Source organism: Amblyomma maculatum, chromosome 1, assembly GCF_055883805.1.
Source record: "Amblyomma maculatum isolate TAMU_Amacu chromosome 1, ASM5588380v1, whole genome shotgun sequence".
Classification (NCBI taxonomy): Eukaryota; Metazoa; Arthropoda; class Arachnida; order Ixodida; family Ixodidae; genus Amblyomma; species Amblyomma maculatum.
In genome coordinates, this window is record NC_139344.1 from 97851631 (window position 1) to 97874528 (window position 22898).

General features: G+C 47.4%; 1 protein-coding gene across 1 annotated transcript; it reads right to left on the reverse strand.

Moving 5' to 3' along the window:
- Window positions 1–478: 478 nt before the first annotated feature.
- Window positions 479–18900, reverse strand: LOC146203275 (lysosomal aspartic protease-like). Its single transcript, XM_084585471.1, has 7 exons — window positions 18791–18900; window positions 14786–14879; window positions 10551–10671; window positions 9970–10411; window positions 6846–6987; window positions 802–900; window positions 479–712 (listed from the first exon to the last, which is right to left on the reverse strand). Exons 1-7 carry the CDS (start codon window positions 18853–18855, stop codon window positions 554–556), a joined length of 1122 nt encoding a protein of 373 aa, XP_084441597.1. The 5' UTR covers window positions 18856–18900; the 3' UTR covers window positions 479–553.
- Between the last annotated feature and the right edge of the window lie 3998 nt (window positions 18901–22898).

Here is a 22898-nt window from a genome sequence, read left to right on the forward strand (position 1 = left end):
CAGCTCGCGCCTGCCTTGTCGAGGGACTGAAACACATGGTAAAAGTGCTCTTCGTTAACGACAGCAGTGCATGAGTTGAATGACTGAATGTTGGTCGGTGCACCGAGCGGCTGATAATCCCGCCAGGCTGTATACTATGACTGTTATGTGTTTCGTTGCAGAATTCGATTTAGCGCCTCAAATGGGCCATAAAAAAAGTCATAAAGACATGGCCGTGAAAATTGCAACCTGAGACGCATCGCAAAGCAGCAAGGGACGCAGTGCTCTTACTGACATGAAATTGGCTCTAAAAAATAGCTAGGAGCTTTCTTCTGCTTCGCGGGAACATGCAAGGTTGTTTTTGTTTGCCTTGCTCCGAGCATGCGCAGCCGGTAGAAGAAGCGGACTCTGGATCATGCAGGGCACGCGCTCCATCCCTGTGCTAACGAGGATGGATGAAAACTGCGCAAGGAGCTAGCAAACAGCATTGAACGCAGGCACTTTTATTTGCCGAGCGCTTCTCTTCCACGAGGGCCAACGTCTCCTTCGCACGCGGGCGAGCGAAGATATGCGGCTACACGGCAGTGGCGAACCCGACTTGGTTCTGGCCCCTGTCGAACACGGTGTAGTACTTCTGCGTGAACACAGCGCCAAGGATCCACAGCGGTGTACCGGAAGAGCCACCTTCGGAGATGCGCGTGTAGCACTCGACGCCACCAGACTCGATCGGGATCTGAGAGGAAGAGCCGCAGCATCAGCACAGCTATTGCGGTGTTCTTTTTCTATTGGAAAACACGCCGAATCGGTGTGGTCTGTGCTTACCCTAATGGTGTAATCCTCTCCTTGCAGAGGATACGCCTTTCCGCTGAGATTGATTGTGATTGGTGCCAGGTTAGGGATGCCATCGCAGTCAACTTTGTACTGCAAGCAAAGATTACAAGCATAATTTTAGAGTGATCGAAGACGGAAAGGCTTGACGGACAGTAATGTAAGTGCGCAACAAAGACGTGACAAAGAGAAGTGGACAACTTCTCCTCTTTGTCACGCCTTTGTTGCGGACTTATATTACTGTCCGTCATGGTTCACCAACTCGCCCAATCAGCCGTTCTTCTACAGAAAGGCTATTATTTAATCCTAGAAAGGCGACTAGTAAGAAAGCTACAACGGCTTGGTGACAGTCTAACAGTAACAATTAATCGAAAAGCGATCCTGCTGCGTTGCTTCTGGCAAGAGCCACGGAGGTCGCCGAGCTGCTAAGTGCTCAATGCCACTTGACGGTGTTAGACCTCCACACAACTGAAACCAAGCCTTTTTTGTCGACAAAATAGGGAATTTTCTACTCTTCTAAATTTCAAGAACGGGGGTTCTCGAAAAAAAAAAAAAATATCGCCCTTGAAACAAAAAGGGAGAAGGAGAGAGAGAAAGGCAAATGAGCTGCAAAAAGCGGTTGCGTCACAATTTTGATATGAAGTCACGTGCGCATTTTTTTCCGACACATTTTTCTTTTCTGAATTCTGGGTTACAGCGACGGCAACGGCGGCGCCTTCTCGACCGAACGCGTAAAATTTTGATGCAACCGCTCTTTGTCGAGCGTTCAAAGTGACGTCATACCATTTCGCTTCCCATTTTGAATCCATCTGCTAGTCAAGATGGGGGCTCGTTTGCGATAGGAATTCCAACTGACCACATGTATGCCGTTAATTCTCGATATAGATGCCCATTGTGAAGTGAGACAGATGTTGCGCCTTCCTTTCCCCAAAGACCGAGACAACTAAAGACGTCTAACACTTTGCGAGACTGCGCCAGTTTCTCAATGCCAAGCTGCCAAACGAAACGATGCCAAACCATGTCAAACATGCTTTCGCATGTCGTAATCAGTTTATGCGGAGCTTGTTCCGCTAAACGGACGCTGTTGCCATGACCTATCGTATCAGGTCAGCTAGGAGGCATATTCTGACGGCTTCAAATTACGCACTTGCAAATGTCCAAACATCACTACGCTTACCCCGTCTGCGGAACACATCGGGGGATTTGAATAGACGGCAGCAGTGGTCGGGTGATTTGAGCATGCGCGCCTCGTCCGCGGAGTTGCGGGGTTTGATCCCCAGTGCGCTGGGTGCACAATCCATTGGGTGCAAGGCTTTCCTCGACCTACTGCTTAACTCTCTCTGGTGGGAAATGATCTAGAAAATGAGCCTTTCACCCTATCGCTGTAGGCAGAAAACACGTTAGTTATGAAGCTATTTAGCTAAACTGTTTTGGCGGCATTATCCCATAATCATCATCATCAATAAATTTAAATCTCTTTCTTTTATTCTGATCTCAAATTATTGAGTGAATCTACGTTTTACGCTATATGTAAGCAGGAACACTTGAGAATTGCATATCGCCTTGGGCAGCCAAACCGCGATTTGTGTGCAGCGTATAGTGTCGAAGGTGCAAGATTATATTGTGAAAGAAGGCTAGGTTGAGACGGCAAGGTCGTGACGGCAAGGCCAGCGATGCCTTGTCTAGCGTTTTAATCCTATGACAAAACCCAGGCGCGTGCCGGAGCCGGCGCCGCGGGACGATGATGATGGTATGTACAAATGAAAGAGGAAGATCATGGCATGTACAAATTAAAGAACATCCACAGAAGGCTCACACAATCTGCCCGGGGGGTCGGAAGCGGCCAGCCTGGCCGCTCCTACCTAACCGATGCATCACGGCGCACAAACGGTTTCAGGCGAGACACATGAACAATTTCAGTTCCACGGTAGCGTCGATCAGCTGGGGGATCAACAGGCGTCACTTCGTAGTTCACTGGGGAAGTTTGGCTTATGATCACATAGGGACCTACGTAGCGGTGGTGGAATTTGTCACTAAGGCCAGAGGTGCGCAATGGTGTGTAAAGCAGTACTTCGTCACCAGGACGAAAAGAGACTACTCGATGTGTAGAATCATAGCGAGTCTTGCGGACTTCCTGGCATGCTGCCGTGTTGAGTCGGGCAAGATGACGGCATTGGCCACACGAGATAAGAACTGGGTAGGTACTGATGTGGAGTAGTCGGGCGTAGAGAAGAAGGAAGCGTCGAAAATTGTAGTGGGAGGACGGCCATAAACAAGGAAAAATGGAGAGTAACCGGTAGTTCGCTGTACTGCTGTATTATAGGCGAATGTGACGAATGGTAGAATAGTGTCCCAATTTCGATGATCTGGTGTGATGTACATTGATATCATGTCCGACAAGGTGCGATGAAATCGCTCAGTCAGACCGTTAGTCTGGGGATGGTAGCTTGAGGTTGTCTTATGAAGGGTGGATGAGGCGTGAAGAACTTCGGCAACGACTTTCGATAAGAAGGCTGTACCGCGTCACTTAGGAGCACCCGAGGAGCGCCATGTCGTAATACAATTGATCGCAAAAAGAAATTTGCTACTTCTTCAGCGGAACCAGTCGGTACAGGTGCTGTCTCAGCGTAACGTGTGAGGTGGTCGACAGCTGTTATAATCCAATGGTTACCCCCATAGGAGAGAGGTAGGGGACCATATAAGTCGATGCCGACTACGTCGAATGGCGTGGTGGGACAAGGAAGAGGTTGTAGAAGGCCAGCGGGCGAAGAAGTCAGCCGTTTGCGACGTTGGCACAGAGGGCAGGATGCGACGTATTTGGCAACGGTGGAAGATAAGCCAGGCCAAAAGAATCGTTTTCTCACGCGGTCGTAGGTTTTGTCAAAACCAAGGTGACCTGCAGTAGCGTCATCGTGGAGAGCCGCCAGTATACGTGGGCGAAGCACACGCGGCGCGACTGGGATCCAGCGAGTTCCATCAGGGCAATACACGTAGCGGAGTAGGATGCCATCTTCGAGCTTGAAATTGCTCAGCTGTCGGCGAAGCCTAGCATTGGGCGGGTCCGAAGCGCCGATAAGGCGGTCGATGATAGGACGGCAGTAGGCATCGGCTAATTGCTGTGAGCGGAGAGCGTGCTTGTTCTCAGAGTCGTCAAAACAAACGGTTGTGATATACGTCGGGCAAAGAAATGGTCGGCTCTGGTCAGAGGTGGAAATGAATTGTGAAGAAAAGCAGCAAGCGGATTCCGAAAGGGGACAGCGAGAGAGAGCGTCGGCGTCTTGGTGTTGGCGACCAGATTTATAAGTGACGTCGAAATGGTATTCTTGCAGGCGTAGAATCCAGCGACCAAGTCGGCCTGTCAAGTTTTTGAGTGAAGACAACCAGCAAAGAGCATGGTGGTCGGTCACAACTGTGAAGTGCCGACCGTATAGGTAAGGGCGAAATTTTTGGACAGCCCAGACGACAGCAAGACACTCGTGCTCGGTAATGGTGTAGTTTTTCTCAGCTGGAGTGAGCGTCCGACTGGCAAAGGCAATCACTTTCTCACGCGATGTTGCATCACGCTGCAGAAGTACAGCGCCAAGACCGTGACCACTGGCATCGGTGTGCAGGATAATTGGAGCGCTGTCACTAAAGTGGCCAAGAACAGGATCTGATGTGAGGGCGTGCTTGAGGTCATTAAAAGCAGTTTCGCACTGCTCAGTCCACACGAAAGGGCTGCGTGCTTTAAGTAGCTCATGAAGTGGTGCAGCAATAGTTGCAAAATGCCTTATAAAACGCCGGAAGTAGGACGCGAGGCCGAGGAAACTGCGCAAATCTGTAATCCGTTGTGGACGAGCAAAGTTCAAGACCGCGATTATTTTTTCAGGATCTGGGTGAATGCCGTCATGGCTGACCAGATGTCCCAATATTCTAATTTCCTTCTGTGCAAAGTGGCACTTCTTGGTGTTGAGCTGAAGGCCTGCCGAAGCGAGACAGGTGAGGACTTCATTCAGGCGCGTGAGATGGTCATTAAAGGTTGCCGAAAAGATAACAATGTCGTCCAAGTAACACAAACAGGTTCTCCATTTGAGGCCACGAAGTACAGTGTCGATCATTCTTTCAAATGTCGCTGGTGCGTTACAAAGTCCGAAAGGCATAACATTAAATTCGTAAAGGCCATCGGGTGTTGCGAAAGCGGTTTTTTCTTTGTCGTCCTCGTGCATAGGTATTTGCCAATACCCTGAGCGAAAGTCCAAGGTCGAGAAATATTCGGAGCTTTGGAGGGAGTCAAGGGCGTCATCAATTCGCGGCATCGGATATACATCTTTGCGGGTAATTTTGTTGAGTGCGCGGTAATCAACACAAAAGCGTACCGAGCCGTCCTTTTTTTTAACTAGCACTACTGGGGAGGACCATGGGCTTGTTGAAGGACGAATTATATTGCGATGAAGCATGTCATTTACATTTTCTTCAATTACTTTTCGTTCAGAGAGGGAAACCCGATAAGGCCGTCGTCGAACGATAGAGTTACCTTCAGTAATGATGCGATGGTGCGCAACACTAGTCCGTCCCAGTGGTGTGGAAGTGGCATCAAAAATGGCTTGGTGGTGTCGAAGCAATGTCAGCAGTCCTTGGCGTTGGTTCGGCGTGAGGTTAGGATTAAGAGTCTTTGTGAGAACAGAAAGAGAGACGTCTGGCGAAACACGGCGCTGAGGCAGAGGGGCGGTGAGCACCATCAAGGACGAAGGTTGAACATCCACAAAGCAGGGGAGAGAAGTTCCTTTTGGGAGCACGAGGGATTCACGTGAAGTGTTAGTGGCCGCTACTGTCGCTGAGCCGTTGCAGAACCTCACAAGGCTAGACGGGAAGGCGATGCCGCGTGCAAGATGACGATGAGATGGTGCGATGAGTACGTCCCCGTCAGTGATGTGGTCAGAAACAACGGTAAGCAGTTTTTCGCTCTGAGGAGGCAAAACAGTATCAGCGGCGGCAACTAGGGGATGATGTCGTTCAGAAACTTCAGATGAAAAATCGCTGTCTGTCATATGGATAACACGGTCGCCACAAGAAATTAACGCCGAAGCGGTTGACAAAAAATTCCATCCTAAAATCATGAGATGCGCCCAAGGTGAGAGCACAGCAAACTGCACATGATGGCGGATGCCGTCGATAACAACTCGTACGGTGCACTTCGCTGAAGGGCGCAAAGGGACGTTATTGGCTCCACGGAGTTGAGGCCCATCATATGGGGTTGTCACTTTTCGCAAACGGTAGCACAAATCAGCGTGAATGACAGAAATTGCAGCCCCTGTGTCAATCAAAGCTTCAACCGGTATACCTTCAGCGATAACACCAATAACGTTATACGGGCGATCAGGAGGACTTTTAGTAAGTTCGCAGCGTGCAGTTTGACCGCAAACTGTAACACTTAGTTTTCCGGATGGCGGACAGGGAGACCGGTTGCGGGGCGGAGAGGGGAAACTGAGCGGTGGTATGGGGATGTGGACCGGCGTCGGGATACATGGTTCCCACGAGGCTCAGAGGAAGATACTGGAGGTGGGGAGGATCGTCGAGGTGGGCTTGGAATAGACCGGCGTTGGTAACATGAGGTTGAAGGCATGTCGCATTCACAAGTGGTGGAGGTCGAGTTCGATCCCCTTGCGGCCTCTCACTGGAGCTACGTTCCGGTCGTCGTTTAGCAACTACCACCATAATCATGTCCACCGAGAGCAATCCCGACCCGGCCGGACCCTCTACCCCGCACCTCCACCGCTTGTGAAAGAAGGCTAGGTTGAGACGGCAAGGTCGTGACGGCAAGGCCAGCGATGCCTTGTCTAGCGTTTTAATCCTATGACAAAACCCAGGCGCGTGCCGGAGCCGGCGCCGCGGGACGATGATGGTATGTACAAATGAAAGAGGAAGATCATGGCATGTACAAATTAAAGAACATCCACGGAAGGCTCACAATATTTTCCTTGCTAAAACGGGAAGACACGTCAGGTTTATTCATAGCAAACGAACACATAGTTCAAGTAAGTTTCAGTCGATGGACTCACGTATCCGGCATCGGTGCGAGTAGCTCCAATAGCCTGGTGCAGGGCTTGCACTTCAGCTGTCGGACCGCTCAGGAAAGAGGTTCCAGAATCGACCACAGCGTTGCAGCCACCGATGCACAGCTGCGTGTCTTTGACTTGCATGCTGTAAAGCACAGCGAGATTTGGAATTAGAAGAGAGGGGGGGGGGGGGGGGGGGAGAAGTTTGGGCCAAAGAGAAATAACGCTAAATCAGTCTTGAAATCAGTCATAAAAGAGTGAGTGACTTGATAAAAAAATAAACGCATGTTAAATAGCCGATTATTTCATGGTGTCCTTTTATTTTTAGCAACTGGTTGTTTTTCATTACATAAATGACCAGATATCGAAGGTATAATGAAATCGGGGGCAACTTCTCAAATGTCGCCTTTGTAACACGCAAGCATGTGGGAAAGAGGAATGAATCTTTACTGTGCAGTGCGGCGGTATTTATACCGGCAGCTCTTGGTCTGAGACAGGCGCACTGGCCGTCGCGTGCGCGCGTGTTGCTGATGGTGCACTCTGCCGCAGCCTCATGACAGCAATGTCTTTGAACATGTAAAAACGCCCTAACCTCGGTATAAAGATTAGCTGTGGTTTAACTGCGGTCAAGCCCAATGGTGTAGCGAAAGCTACAGCACCCTGGCTACGCTAAGGCTCAGCTTATGTCTTCGGTCTTCTTCTTCTCCTTTTATTCTTTTCTTATCTCTTCTTTTCTTCTCCTTCTTATTCTTTTATTTCTTTTTTCTTCTTTTCTTTCTATCTTCTTCTTTCCTTCTTTTCTTCTTCTTCTTACTTTCTTCTTCTTCTTTTCTTCTTTTTATTCTTTTCATTCATTTCTTTTTTTAAATACTTCTTGGTCGCCTCTTCTTTTTTGCTTCTTCTACGGTCGGCACACGGTAACACGGTGCCACGCCGACGGCTTGAAAACCTAGCGCAATGTGGCTTTCGCTACAATAAGTGGGAGCTTTCAGGAACGTGGAGCCCTTTTGCTAAAGTCAATTGCAGGTACACCAGAAAAGTGGCTGATCTTGATGAGGCAAAGTATAGTCTGTATCCAACTTAGACAGAGGCAACCAAGCAAGCGCCGTATTTATTCCAGCATGGTCAACGTGTGTGCGGCCGGCAAGTGAGCCGCTTGCGGGTAAACTCAGGGGCATATTTCTTAAAACTTTGAGCTACAGGTTTAAGAAGCCCAGCTCAGATGGCGAGGAGAGAGAAAACGGAATTTAATTACGGTAAATGGGATAAGGAAAGAAATGGCCAAATGTGTCTACTATATGTATTGCATGGTTATAAGTAACATCCCAGCGTTCAATAAAAAATTCTCACCACCGGGAGAAGATTCATGAAGGAAATATTTAACGTGATAGTGTCCAATTTTAGCACCACCAAAAAAACTAAACAAAAAAAAAAAGCTTATTTTGCTATCGTCAGTCTGCATGTCATTCGAACACTGAACATACGCAGACATTCTGTACAACCCCATTTTATTTTTCTTTATTGGCGCATTTTTTGAACGGAAAGTTGTTCATGAACGAAATTATTTTGCATATTGTATAATTGCGCGATAACTATCAATATATCCGCATATCATCCCCACGGGCACCCTTGTACATGTTTTGTCGAAAACTACCTCATTATTTTTTATAACACGTTAAATACTCGGTGCAAGGTCAAGAAAACAAGAAATAGAACGAAGATTTTGCGGCACATCTGAAGGCTAGACTATATATCTGTCAACATCGTCATATAGCATACAGTATTCTTATGTGCGTTACAATAATATATCAAGAGTGCACCCCATTGGTTTTTTACGGCAGTCTTAACTACTCGCTGTTAGCGAAGCGCGAATTGTAAAGGAATGATTTTCCTGCACATCGGAAGATGGGCCAGTCATTTCAACGTATTCAGAATATAATTTTACAATACTCCCCTGTTACTTCACCATTAAAAGTGATCTCCAAGGAAGATGGACTTCTCGTGCTATTCGAGTTCGTGAGGGTTGTTTTACTCGCAGGAAATGCTGATTTCTCATATTTCATTCGTAAGTCTGTGTGCGTTTGCGTGGCATGTGGAAGTAAAAGCAAAAAAAAGAGAAAAATGCTTTGAGCATTGTAGACATTCCGCAAGTTTATTTAACATTATTTTTACGACAACTATTCATGTCGATTGAATTCATCCGGCAGCTCTTCTAGTAGGTATCCTGCCAATACGAAGAATACGGGAATGTCGTCTGGGAACGAGTCCTTCCGACGTTTGGAAAGCAAGCCTTGGGGAGAAGCGGACTTTCAGATTTCCTCATATGGTTCAAATTGGTACAACAACGAAGATGCTATCGAATGTGTTTCGGGGGCCGGGGCGGCTGAGTATGGAGTTACTCACGCCCCCCTTTTCGGACAGCATTTTTTTTTTTATGGTCTGCTAGCCTAATTCACTACTTTGAACTTTGAAGAAAGGCAAGTGGGAAGTTTTTTTCTTTTTTTGTGAAGAATGGGGTCCTATAGGCTCGCATGAACATGAAAAAAAAAGGTAGTTTTAGGTTTTAATTGATTCAGTCACTTTCTTTCTTTCTTTTTCCTTTTGCCTGCGGATGTTTATCGGTGTTACCGGAAAGTACACGGCCTGGCTATAAGCAACCACTTACTTCGCAGAATCTTCTGTTGCCTGCGGGTACAACTGTTTTCCGCTTTATCATTTGCAGCTTAATAGTTCTTTGTTTGCTTTTCCTCTTGCTGCTTGCAATAGAAAAAAAAAATATCTCTTCCCGAATTCGTGCCGCAGTCGAATGCGCACAGACGTTTTTAAAATGCTTAAAGCGGCAAAACATGCTCTCAAGTTCGTCGTGCTGCCTAAATCTTATATTGGTTATTTATTTATATGCTAAAATAACAGTGATCTTCCTGTGCGCGTTATATTGTAGTCTTATATCTCTGACGTGTGCAACGGCGGGATAACAATTTTTCGCCGCCTCAACTACCATAAAGTTGCAGCGTCCCAGGACCTCTTCCTTTCCTAACCAAGGCACCTTCTATTACAGCACCAGTCCCTTTCCTCGCGAAAACTTTAGCGCCTTCATCAATCGCACACGGGCGACCACACAACTTACTTGTCCATTCTGATCTGCCAGTGAGCCTGTTGGGTGACAGGCACGTAGCTTATGTCACCCGTGTAGTGTTGCTGGTTGATGCCACCGAAGTAGATCTCACCACCATTCTGCTCGCTAGGTTGCTTGGCAAGGTAGAGAGAGAAGACGGACTTTGTCACGACGTTTTGCTTGACCATGGCGTCGAACAACGGCAGCTGGTTGTTTTGTGAGATGCTGGGGTAGGCCAGGCCGAAAATACCGTCGTACTTGGCATTCCTGAACAGCTTGCCGTCAGCGTGCGTCATTTCAGCGAACTTGTACTGGGTCACTGTGCCGGTCCCTATACCCACGTTGTCGATACTCGTGATGCCACGAACCACACCACCACTGTAGCGGATCCTGATGTATCTTCCGCTGGCGGTGTAAGTGCTGGACTTGCTACTGTCGTACTTTGCATGGTCATCTGCGATCAAAGTGGGGTTCAAGGAGGCAGGGAGTGATGTGAACCACCAGTAGATAATTGTATTCGGCAGTTTCCTACAGACGCATAGACAGATGAACGATTACAAAGAACAGTACGACTCGGTAGCCCATATACTTACTGCATAGCATGGTGCCATCGCAATTTATAGACGGCACCCAGAAGTTACTGGAGCCCGTGTCCATGAGCAGCTTGAAAGACTGGGGCGGGGTGCCAATAGTCAGCACTCCAAAGTACTGCATCTGTTTGGGATGGGAGACAAAACAATGTCACATGTCGCCTCCTGTCTGAATGAAAATTACCGTGTCCACGGTATAGATGTCTACTTTTGTCACCTATAGTTGTCTTGATTTCGATGCGGCAGTTGGTAGAGCGAAGTTTGCAGTGGCGGCTACTGTTCGCTTGCCATGACACATGCACGACAGCGACAACGCAGCATATAAGTACGGAGAGGCGATCGAAACTCTCGGGTACAAGAATGAGGGCCACCATGTGTTTTCTAGGGGTCATATTCTATAAGGATCCAATATCCATTTCATTTGGCGCCACGTCATCATGACGGCATCATTAAATGTAAGCAGCGCGCGGCCAGTCACATAAATCCAAAGTCGCAAGATAGCGGGACCCGCCGTCGACGTAGCAATCGCCACTCTCCGCAAGCACCAGCTAACTTGTGGCTGCGACGTGCAGCCAATGGTGAGGTCCGGTCGCCAATAGTCAGGTCGCCTCCCCTGGACGTTTCAAAGCCGCCGGCTTCACTCAATGACAGCGACCACAGCCAGAAAACCAGAATAAAAAAATATAGATTAGCAGATACACTTATGACCGCCTACGTGTACGGAGGCGAAAGATGGCTCGTGCGATGCGCTGCCGCGAGACCCGTTCCCCACGCTCCCTCCTGTGGCGTGCGCCACGAAGTCACCGGCAACGCTAATGCCCCATGTATTCATTCTGCTTATCTGATAGCGCCCTATCCACTTATCATCCTCCTCTGACGACGCCTGCTGCGGTAGGTCATGTGGTATGTTCAGGTCATGAACACACATAATTGAAGGCACATATGTCGGTGGTTCGAATCCCTATTGCGCCTCTACCTTGACTAGCAGACGCATGTAAAACGGGAAGCGAAACAGTTTGACACCAACCGGTACGGTGCACAAAGAAAGTTTGCGTCACAGTTTTGAAACGAAAGAGGGAAGATCTGGCACTGCATGGAGATCCCTTAATAATGCAATCCGCGTTTGCTGACAGCGCTGAGAACGGCATTTAAAGCAACGCCAAATGCATTTTTGTGTAATGAGGTGTAAGGATTTCGCCTCAGTGTATAACAGATCGTTGTAGAATACGGCCTCTGGATACCCCACACTTGCTCACAGCACTGCGCAATTTTGCGACGCTCTTCACAGCATCACTTCGTTTCCGATGAAATAAAATCCCGCGAGTCAGCGTCCTGCCAGTTGCGAAAACCTTGCTTTACATCCGTGGCTGTGCGGCTCAGGCACCCCTTTCCTTCGTGCGATGTCAAGGAACGCGGAAAACGCAGTGTGGAAATCGTAAGGGACGACGGTAGAATGACGCATGAAATGCCTAAACGCATAAGGCACCGCCTACAGCACAGCATATGCCAGGCGTTGCAGGCAAGCCTTCCACAACAAATAAATAAATAAAAAAAAAACTTCTGCAGCATACTAATGTCAGTGCTGGCAGAAATAAGAAAAGGCGAGCCCTGGTAACCCGTAAGCCAGTTAACTAAATTCTAATAGCTTTTTAACTGTTACAGGTAGCCACTTGATTGCAGTTAGAGTTATATAGCTAACCACTAGGGATAGCCAAATCAGTTTCTATAATTTCGAAAACGCGGTTACCCTCAACCCCGTGCCTCAACAAATGTGGTATTTCTTGTGCCCTTCGAAAGTGGCGAGCGCGCGTTGCACGCAAAGCGCCGCCCACCAGTGTACGTCACTCCGTGGTATCAAGTAACCACCTCGACCAAGACTTGGAAAAAGTAGGCGGAAGCAGTGACCAGCGGCAAGTAGCTCAGCGTAAACGAGAGAGAGAACGTCACGTGGCATGCGTGCTGTGGAGCGATGCGATTTGCTCAAGATTTGCTGACGTCGATGGGCGCACACCGCAGGCGCGCCATTTTCGAATTTCGCAAGAGATGGACAAAGTTAGTGAAGCCACAGCGTAGAGGTTAATCGCGTTATCCAACATCTAAAACCAGAAATAGCTATTAATAATGGCCAGCTACAAATATATAATTGTATACAGGTGCTGATGTGCAATAGTTAAAAGGTAACTTTTAAAATAAAGGTAACCAGCCTACCAGTCAAAGATATTCACATTTTTTTGACGTACGTTGCAAAAACCATCTTTTGATTCCTAAAAAAAAAAAAAGTTAAGAACATTAGTGGCGGGTGTCCCTGAGGCACGTAGTATGTATACTCAAGAGCGCAATGAGTTACCGAAGGCGAATGATTGCGATGCACTGCCATCGCTTACAGAATGGCACCCTTCGGCGGAAATTATTGATCGCCTAGGCGCACCAAAAGATTATTGCCAGAATTATTGTTATGCAGCCGCCACCGGAAATGGTGATCTAGTCGCATATAACGGGGCTTATAATTATTTCGTGAAAAACAACAACAATAACAAAAACCGAGACAGTAATAATGGATTATGGTGTCGCAGCGCTGGCAAACAAGGACAAAAGGACTAGGGACACACAACTGCGCTGACACACAATTGTCCCTAGTCCTTTTGTACTTGTCTGCCAGCACTGATACACCATAATGCTTTACAAACACCACCAACTAGCCCAACAGCATACCCTACATAAGTAATAATGGTTTGTATAACGCTGGTAAGCGCTTAGCCGTATACCACGCGCTGCTATTTTGCCGGAGAATTTACTTGTTAAAATTGGGCAGGACATGCCTTTAATTGTGTTAAAAGTTAAACTATCAAAATATACATTCAAGTAGGTACACCTTAGGCACGGGTTATTGGACATAGGTGGAAGTCCGTAAGACTATTCTTAGAGCGCGTTTTGGTTTCGGCGAGTCCCAGCAGCTTCTGGTAAGACAATGCCACTTTACAAGCATAAAATGCTTTAAGGAACAACATTTTACGTTAAGTAGCGAAGCACTGGAAGTAGTAGGCGAATATGTCTACTTAGGACAGGTAGTAACCGCAGATCCGGACCATGAAAAGGAAATAACAAGAAGAATAAGATTGGGATGGAGCGCATTTGGCAAGCACTCGATGATTATGACTAGCAGCTTACCGGTATCGCCCAAGAGGAAAGTATACAACAGTTGCATCTTACCTGTACTCGCCTATGGTGCTGAACGTGGAGGCTAACCAAGAGGGTTCTACTTAAGTTGAGGACAACTCAGAGGGCTATGAAACGAAAAATGGTAGGGGTAACATTAAGAGATAAGAAGCGTGCAGAGTGGGTCAGAGAAATAACTCAAGTTGCTGACATTCTAGTGGAATTTAAGAAGAAATGGGCATGGGCAGGGCATGTAGTGCGAAGAGAGGATAACCGATGGTCGCTTAGGGTAACAAACTGGATTCCAAGGGCAGGAAAGCGTAGCAGGGGGCGGCAGAAAGTTAGGTGGGCGGATGAAGTTAAGTTTTTAGGGGTCAAGTGGATGCAGCTAGCACAGAACCGGGTTAATTAGAGATATATGGGAGAGGCCTTCGCCCTGCAGTGGGTGTAGTCAGGCTGCTGCTGCTGCTGCTGATGATGATGATGAAACCTTATATATACCTAGAAACCAAGCTTATCCTCGTATTGGTAGAGCACTCCGGATCACCGTTGGAATTCGTCATTGAAAAAAAAAAAAAATGCAACGGTTCCTCAAAGGTTCGATTTTCATTTCACCCAGGTATCTGAAAGTGCAAGCCCGAGTTTGCAGCATGTCATGTGCTCTCATGACGTCATGCAACCTGCTGACCAGTCAGTGCTCATCCATATGTGACCTGCCAGCTACCACCCGCCAAAGACAGGCCCGGGATTTTTCGCTCACAAAGCCGACAACGCCGGTTTTTTTGCAGAACGGGGTCTCTAAGAACAGAGGAGACAGTTTGAATTAAGAGGAATGAAAGGCGGTTTATATCGCACATGTGCACGTGTTCTAAGTAAAAAAAAAAAACAAAACATTGGGTGACGTTGTTTGTCAGGCGCTTTATCTTTCCAAGCCGTATCTTCGCGTAAACTGGCAAGTGATGTGGCCAGGACTTGTAATTTAACTGGGCTGGAAGCGCCTCTCCATTTGCTGGAATATAACATAAGCAGTGAAGAGTTAAGTCATGTGAAGGTGATGCAGGGCACCTGCTGCATGTACTTACATTCAGATGATTAGCCAGGATTACAGAAATAGGGTCACCAGGTGCCCGTTCCAGAATATCGGTGACATTGGGGTCTTTCCATCCAAGCCGAATACTGAAAACGACAACAACGACAAAAAAAAAAAAAAAAAGCTGTTAAGAAAAAAAAAGGTAATTAAATTTTATCGAAGTACTGCGTATGATACACACTGTTCGTTGAGTTAATTACTAGGGACTGACGATTTTGTGAATGCTGACCGGAAAAGCGTAAATGCCACCCGAGTGATTTTGTTTTATAGTAACTGTGGTGGTGAAAATGTTTAATCGGTGGGTTGAGAGAGGGGTTTGTCCCTAGTCTGGGACTCATTCGATTGTCGCTGCCGCCCGTGCTCTCTTGAGGTGGCATTCTTTATCCCCGAGGGTTACGCTTGATGGATCCGCCTCCCACCTCTCAGTCGTTTGCCGAGTTATTAGCTTCATGACCGGAATTTCATACCAGGTCCATATCGTACGATAGAGGTCCGCCTTTTCCCCGCAGAATTGGCATTCTGTACTATATATAGTCTGTAGTATATATACTGGTTATTAAAGGGCTGTGTTTGTAGTCGCTTGAGGTAAATTTCCTGTTTGTTTGGTTTTTGCTCAGGCCCTTAGATAGAGGGATAGGAGATAGCATCTACGTTCGAGTCCGTGGTGTTGAAATATAACTGCGAATGCAACGAGTATGTGAGTATTTTTGTTCATTGGGAAGCAAATGAAGAACTATATATTGAAGGGAAAATGCTAGGGTGACAGTGTGTGTTCACATCCCTTCTCGACCACGCTATGATGTCCAGGTACCCTACCTAGCTCTTTGATTTCTTCTTTGTGCTTGGCCTTTTCGAGAACGAACACGCGCTGGAATTGAGATAATCTTCTCTTTAACAGTTTCAAAATTCCGCTTGCGAATAGGTGATTAGGCGTTGTGAGGTTGGGTGGGCGGCTGCTAAGGTGATAAGAGCATCCCATAGTTGGATGGCTGTACTGCTTCAGGCCATGGCTCCGTCTACAATGACCATTCGATCGTTTACTATTGGCAAGTCTGTTCACTGGAGTAGTAACATTTACATAGTGCCTTCAAGATGGGCGTATAATTTTTTAATGCGTGTGGCTTTGAGCTTTCAACGTTCGTCGTCGTATGCCGGGTACATGCTTCTTGGGAAGTGGGCAGCTTTGAGCTTGCCTCTCCAAGCTTTGCGGAAGTCGATCCTGTTTTCGGTGGTGTGCATAAATGGAATTAGAATATTTTCGAGAACTCGTCTTACAAGTTATGTATTGTAGACTCCTAGTTAGAGAAGTCGCTTTGTCGATGTAGAAGCCGGGAGGCAAAGCTCCTGAAAAGTTTGCGGATAATGATGTGAATAATTTTAAAACAGTGTTTTTGGGCTCGGGCTTCCGCACCGCGTTGACGATACTGGTGATCATTAGGCTGAATGTTTATTTCCAGCATTCCATCCCCACTATGCATCCGATGGTCCTTTTTCGTCAGGGTTTTCTCGTTGTTGCCTTGGCAGTTGATGTGAAGGATTTCTGTGTTTGCATCCTCTTGGGCTCATGTTACTTAAACGGTTACGTCCAGCGCCACATCATCGTTTTCGTGGCGAAAGGGAATGATTTTTTACTTTTCGGATGAAACCTGTTGCAGAGCACTGGTGGCACAAAATCGTCCGCGCCTTTCACAGTAAAGACAAATAACGTCTGCCCAAACTATCGCCATGTAGAAGCACCTACTAAACTCACTCAAACCAATTTGCGCCGTGAAGGTTTGAAACTAGTTTGCTTTGGCAACATTCGTCGCGCATTGCAAAGCGCGCTGCTTGCATTTCACACACCCTCCCAATGTGAAGACGCATCTCGAAAAGAAAAAGCATCTCGTGTTTTCTGCTCAACATCAGCACAGCATACTAAGGGCTAGTTACTGACAGAATAAAAAATAATCATGTTTCAAAAACCGCTCTGTACGGGTCGAACAAAGTTTCCCGCAGTTTCTTCCCTAGCGTGTAGGCCCTTGTGAACTGTGCCTGGTACGTCACCGGCGACGTCACCGTCGAGGCGCGATAAACGAAGATGGGTGCATACACTTGACGAGGAAACTTCAACAAAACCTTATGATTTTCGGTTACCAATTTGCAACTGGAACACTTAATTGGTCATATGGTAACCACTGGAACGTTTTAGAGGATGTAGTGAATTGATATACACTGAGGCGTGTATTACAAACACAGGAATATTTTTTCTTATTAAGCAGTTGATTGATTGTATTTTTAACTTTGCATAACTTGCCAAATGTTGCAACACTTTGGATCTCCGTGTTGGCAGTCACATTGACAGAGGTATTTCTCGAGCTGCTGGTTGCGTTTAGTAGGTGCTGCAGTGACCAATCGAATGCCTTATGTGCTGAAAAATAAACATACCGTTACTAGCGCTGAACTACTAAGCTAAGCTTTTCGTTCCGTTTGCGAAGAAAATTCAAGATACAAGCCAAAGCTTTGGCCACTATATCCGGATAGCACCGGCTCCGCCTGCTTTTGAAACTGCATGTTGTCTGCGCTGTCACTGGATGCCGCAGAACGCCTTGTTGTCTTTGTGTACGCAGCATAACGAGCAGATAACCGCTGAACATTTCTTGATTAGCCTCCACTTGCGCTTGATGGATTTATTGTATAAAATCAACTTAACGCATAAAAGAAAAAGATACTGTTCTCGAAAATTTGTTTTAAAAACCAATGAGTACAAAATATAATGATGCCCATTGTCCGAGTCTGGGTTGTATTCTGAGACCAAGCGGTAAAACCAAGTGCGCATTTACTCTGCCATTTACATAATTCCTTTTACGTACTACGCACTACGCAAAGTTCCGACTCCCCAGTATGAGTGGACATTTATCCTGTTCTGCGACTTAGCCAAAATTGCTTTGGGATGCTCGAGGGCAGTGTTGCGTTTTGCATGATAGTACGTACATGCTAAATGCTTAAGTATCTTCGCGAAGCATTGAGAGCTTCGTGCCTAGTTTCGTTATGAGTTCTGTGTTTCATTGCTTTGAACCGTTGCTTAGTTGCCTTTTCTATCAGTCAAATTCGGACTAAGCCAAATTTTAGGAGTCCAGGGACCAAATTTTGAGGGTGGCCCACCTAAATTTGGAAGTAAAATCACTGAGTTGTCTATGCTGAAATTAGGTTAGACACCAATTATGGTCAATTTCGGACGAAATCAAACTTCGGGGATCCAGAGAGGTCAAATTTTGGGGGTGGTACTTCTAAATTTGGAGGTCACCAATGAATTAGCCATACTGGATCGAATGAGACCAACATCACCTTTAGTGAAATTTTGATGAGGTCAACTTTTGGGTGCCCAATAGCCAAAGTTTGAGGGTGGCCAATCCAAATTTAGAGGTCAGCACGGCTTTGGCCATACTCGAATCAGGTTGGTGATCAAATTGGTAATATTACCTGGTTATCGCATCGTTGTTCTTATCGTCGTTATCTCCTGTACACATATGGTCACACTCCAAAGTCAAGTCACGCCACCCCTGAGCCAATAAATGTTTTGGCAATAAAACGAGGAACCCGTCGCGCTCCTGAAAGAAACACATCTCGGATTTTGAGTCAGAAGTTTTGACCTTGTGACGTTAAAACTCTCTGGGACATAGCATGAAGTGTTCGTTTAGGAGCATGGAGCAACACCATGTACAACTGATGAAAATCGAGGTGACTAGCTTCAGTCAAACATGCATGAGGTCTTGTTGAGCAGCAATTGCATTCTGAGAACGCTTTCACAAAGCACGAGCCTCTATTTTTTTATTCAGTTGCTGAGAGGCAAGTATGAAAAGTAATGTTCTTTACAGCACCCAAACATTTCAAAGTAGCGTTATTATTCATGTTTGCCATTCAAGAGCAAGAGGGGATACCTATTGCTCCAGTGAATGTGATAGGCTAAACATCGCACTCTAGAAGTTGGCTACGTGAGCCTTAACAGCACTAGACTGACCTGAACTGCCCGAAAGAACCACCGATGAGCGTGAGTGCTAGCACAAGCGTAGCCTGGAACGCCATGGATGTGGTCAGCTTTGTCCGTATACCTTTGAGCCGGAAACTGACTTCTTGAGCAGCGGCGGCGGCCGGCTAAGCCCACTTAAGTACACCTCTTTATCGACGTCCACCGCAGCAGTGCCGACATCAGCGGAGCGTGTGCGTCCTCGAGGCGCTCGCTTTCTTGCAAACTATTGGCTTGGGTGGACATAATATCGCGTTGGCCGTTACTTTATCTCTAACCGGTCCTTGCCCTAACTGGGCAGCACCTGTCCCGTATCTTTTTTTTTTTATTTTGTTGGCTCAATAACTTTCCGCTTTTTTTTTTTGTCAGAAAATAAAAAGGCAATATGAGCAGGGAGCCGTGGTTTAAGTGCGTATCTAAATCCTACTTTAAATGCACGGAGCAGTGCGCATTTATAGTCTGAACGGCAACGGATAGCTCACGTTTTTGAGTGAGAAAGCACGATTTATGTATGGAAACTAGCCGACACTTCAGAGCCTTCAATTATTTCTCATGCACAAGCGCGAAAGCACAAGCAATCAAGGTTAGCATTTGGGTTGAAACAAAAAGAAAAAAAAAAACGTTTAAACAGAAAAAATCGCACGTAAATGCCACAAGCACATTTTAGTCAGTGCGTGCGGAGGACAATTTAGTCAAAGGTTAATAGCCATCCGTCCTTTCACTCCATTTTTGCCCTCGTTACACAGCGGAAAACCTACTGCCGCACTCTATAGGATGCCAGCGACACTCAAGGCATTGCTGCATAATTTCTGTATGTAATGGACAATCCGTCTGCCCGAATTTCGAAAATTTGTAAGTTTGTTGGTTTCCCTGTCCCCCTTTTCGGGGGCAACAGCAAATGACGTGATGTGGAACGACACGAAGTTTACTGGTTCCCACGAGCGTCATCCTCTCGTTACCGAATAAATGTTTACACCACCGCTACTACCGCGGCATCTATAGTTGAACGTCGTGTTGTTTGTGTGCTCTGTGAATTAAATGCATTCAACAGGGATACATTCAGGCTAGCCAATTGATGTTGAAATGAAACGTAGCGTTTTGCAGTATGTGCGGAGCTAGGGTTAGAAGCTTCCATGAGTAGTCGGTTGGGCAAATTTTTCGATATTGCCGGACCTCTTCAGTTAGAGAAAACCAGCATGCACACAATATATCCACTAAGACAAGAACCTGCCATATGTGCTCCCGTAATCGTAGAAATAGTTGAATATACCTGACGAGCGACGAGCGACGAGAGACGAGGGCAGGCCTTCATCTATACAGTCAAGGTCCACCTTTTTCCATCCATCCAACTGTCCAAATCTTATTGATACACCCACATCCCAGCCGATCAAAACGTGGCCCTGGCGGCGATTTTCAGCAGTTTAGAAACGAAGTGCACACCATAATCGTCTTCACTTCAGGCAGCTGCGTCCACTACAGGGCAAACGTATACCATGTGTCATTTTTGTTTTTTAATGCACGTTGTGCTTGGATAGGCGTGTGAAACGTTTTATTTCCAGTAATGAGAGGACGCGAGCCGGCGAAGATGGTGAACGCCGGCCTCATTTGGTCAGCAGCCCCATTCCGGGTCGCCGCAAGTGCCAGTCGTCTCGCGAGCACGGCGGGCCAGGGCCTTTTGGGCCCCGACCGATGAGCTCCCGTGGAGGAAGGCCTCCCACGCCTCTTTATTGGAAGTGGGATGGGGACTAGATTGACATGCCCACACCATGTGGGTTAAAGACTCCCTTCACGGTGCGGGCATCCGGGATTCACATTTCGGTCGTAGCGAGCAGCCTGGGCCGAACACGAGAAAGTGTTCATCTGCAGCTGTTGCAGAACGCGTTCGTCGGCCTTCGACATCCCCTTCGCTGGAGGTGAATACCGTTGGTGCCGAGATTTGCAGTCCTCAATTATTTCTTTTAACCGCACCAGCGATTTGCCTATTTCGTCATTGGGGGATCGGAGGGTGGGTGCCCGGGTGATAAGCGCGCGGGCAGCGGCGTTTGCCGCTTCGTTCCCTGGAAGTCTCTGATGGGCCGGCGCCGACACGATGCGCCTAGGCTAGGGTTCCACGTCTCAGACAGCATTGTAAAGCAAGCGGTGAGCCAGTGTGCCAACCTAACCGCGCATATAGCTTTCACAGGCAAACTTCGAGTCGGTGATGACAGTTCGGCATTGGGGGTCAGAAACCGCGAGGGTAGTTGCGACTTTCTCGGCCTGATGAGCACTCTCGGCTCAGAAAGAGAGCCCATTGACCTGTACGTTGCGGTTCACCACCGCCGCCGTGTAGTCGCCCGAACGGGTCGGACCAGCCACATCGACGTAGTACACCCCTGGTTTGGAACCGTGTTTAGAGTGCAGCGCCCGCGCTCGAGCTAAGCGACGACCTTCGTGGAGGTCCGGATTCATATTAAGTCGGGAAGAGTACATCTTGTGTCGCCAACTTTCGGGGATACGGCGAGCTTCGTCTTCCGGAACACAAGGGTGAGATTTTGAGGCGCTTGAGCAGACGCTGTCCTGGCCCTGTTTGCACCAAGCGTGTGTACTAACGGTATGGGCCTCACGCCACTCCTGGGAAGTGCACAGCGCCTCCAGTCCGAGAAGTCGGTCCGTGGAAGTTTTGATTGAGAGGTCCAATTCCCGTTTCACCAGTTTCCTAATGATGATGCCGAGTTGTATTACATTGGCTGCGCTGAAATTTAAGTACGGGGTAGAATATATGTGATGCGGTTGGTAACGTGGGCCTGCGAAAGACGGAGTGCGTCGCGTCTCCGGAGCCCCTCGCACCGGTTCAATACCCGCCGCAGCATGTGGCCCACCATGTTCCCGGTGAGCTTGGTAATTGTAGTGTCTGCTTAGAGTCAACGGTGAATATGGAGCCCCAAGACCCGGACCTCATCAACCTCGCGCACAGGTCCCGCACAGGGCGCAAATGTGTAGCAGTTCTGATTTGGTGGGGACACAGATAAGCCCGCAGGCGTTAGAATGTCTCGACTATAGTAGTTGTCTGATAAACGCTCTCCTCCATGGCGCCGATGGATCCTGTGTTGGTCCAGGGTGATGTCATCGGCGTAAATTGCATGGCGCAACCCCTCCACCTGCTGTAGTAGCTTGAGGAGGCCCGTGATGGCTATATTGACAACAAAGGCGAAAGCGAAGTACCCTGGGGCTCAAGCAGTAAAAAGTATATGAATGATCGGCTGACCCAACAAATGTAGCGCGATTAGCATTGCTCCTAAACATGACATGAAACAGCTACATTCGCTTGCTTTCATTACTAAAATTGTTACGGTAGCCCGTTTCTAGAAATCATGTAAGGATAAAAAGTAGATCGAAAGAAGCCCTACCTTGCTCTCTTCTCCGCCTGTCTTTACCACGTAACAGTTACACATTAATTGCAATCAGGCTTGTAGCCTTCGGCCGACCCAATCAGCAGCATAAATTTTGGTCATTTCTGACCGAATGGCTTGGCTGCTGCTGATAAACTTTTTTTCTTTCAGCCAGGTAGTTTGGACGGACGAACGGACGGACTGGACGGACGGACGGACGGACGGACGGACGGACGGACGGACGGACGGACGGACGGACGGACGGGCGGATGGATGGACGGATGGATGGATGGATGGATGGATGGATGGATGGATGGATGGATGGATGGATGGATGGATGGATGGATGGATGGATGGACGGACGGACGGACGTATGGATGGATGGATGGATGGATGGATGGATGGATGGATGGATGGATGGATGGATGGATGGATGGATGGATGGAAGTGGCGATAAAGGATATTCCTGCCTAAATACCTTTTATCTGAACTCTTTTTAGACCACCCAAGGCCTGCCACTTCATTGCTACATTCTTCTCCTTGTAAACCTCTTTCAATAACATTATCGTTTTCTTGCACGTACCCTGCTTACCCAGAATTTTCCACATCAGAGCGTGGTTTACGTTATTGTAAGCCATTGGATACCTCAAAACGCCATCCATAGTGGTCGTTCTTCGATTGCCGCGATTTCAATGCATGGTGTGACTGCGAACAAATTGTCCTCTAGTTTACGC

Bases quoted from the DNA above. Each gene is read 5' to 3' on its own strand.
- LOC146203275 (XM_084585471.1), bottom strand. From the start codon at position 18,855: ATGGCGTTCCAGGCTACGCTTGTGCTAGCACTCACGCTCATCGGTGGT. The intron at 6,988-9,969 runs GTAAGTTGTGTG...TGTGCTTTACAG, and splicing joins TGGCAGATCAGAATGGACAA to CATGCAAGTCAAAGACACGC. The intron at 901-6,845 runs GTGAGTCCATCG...CTTTGCTTGCAG, and splicing joins CTCGCACCGATGCCGGATAC to TACAAAGTTGACTGCGATGG.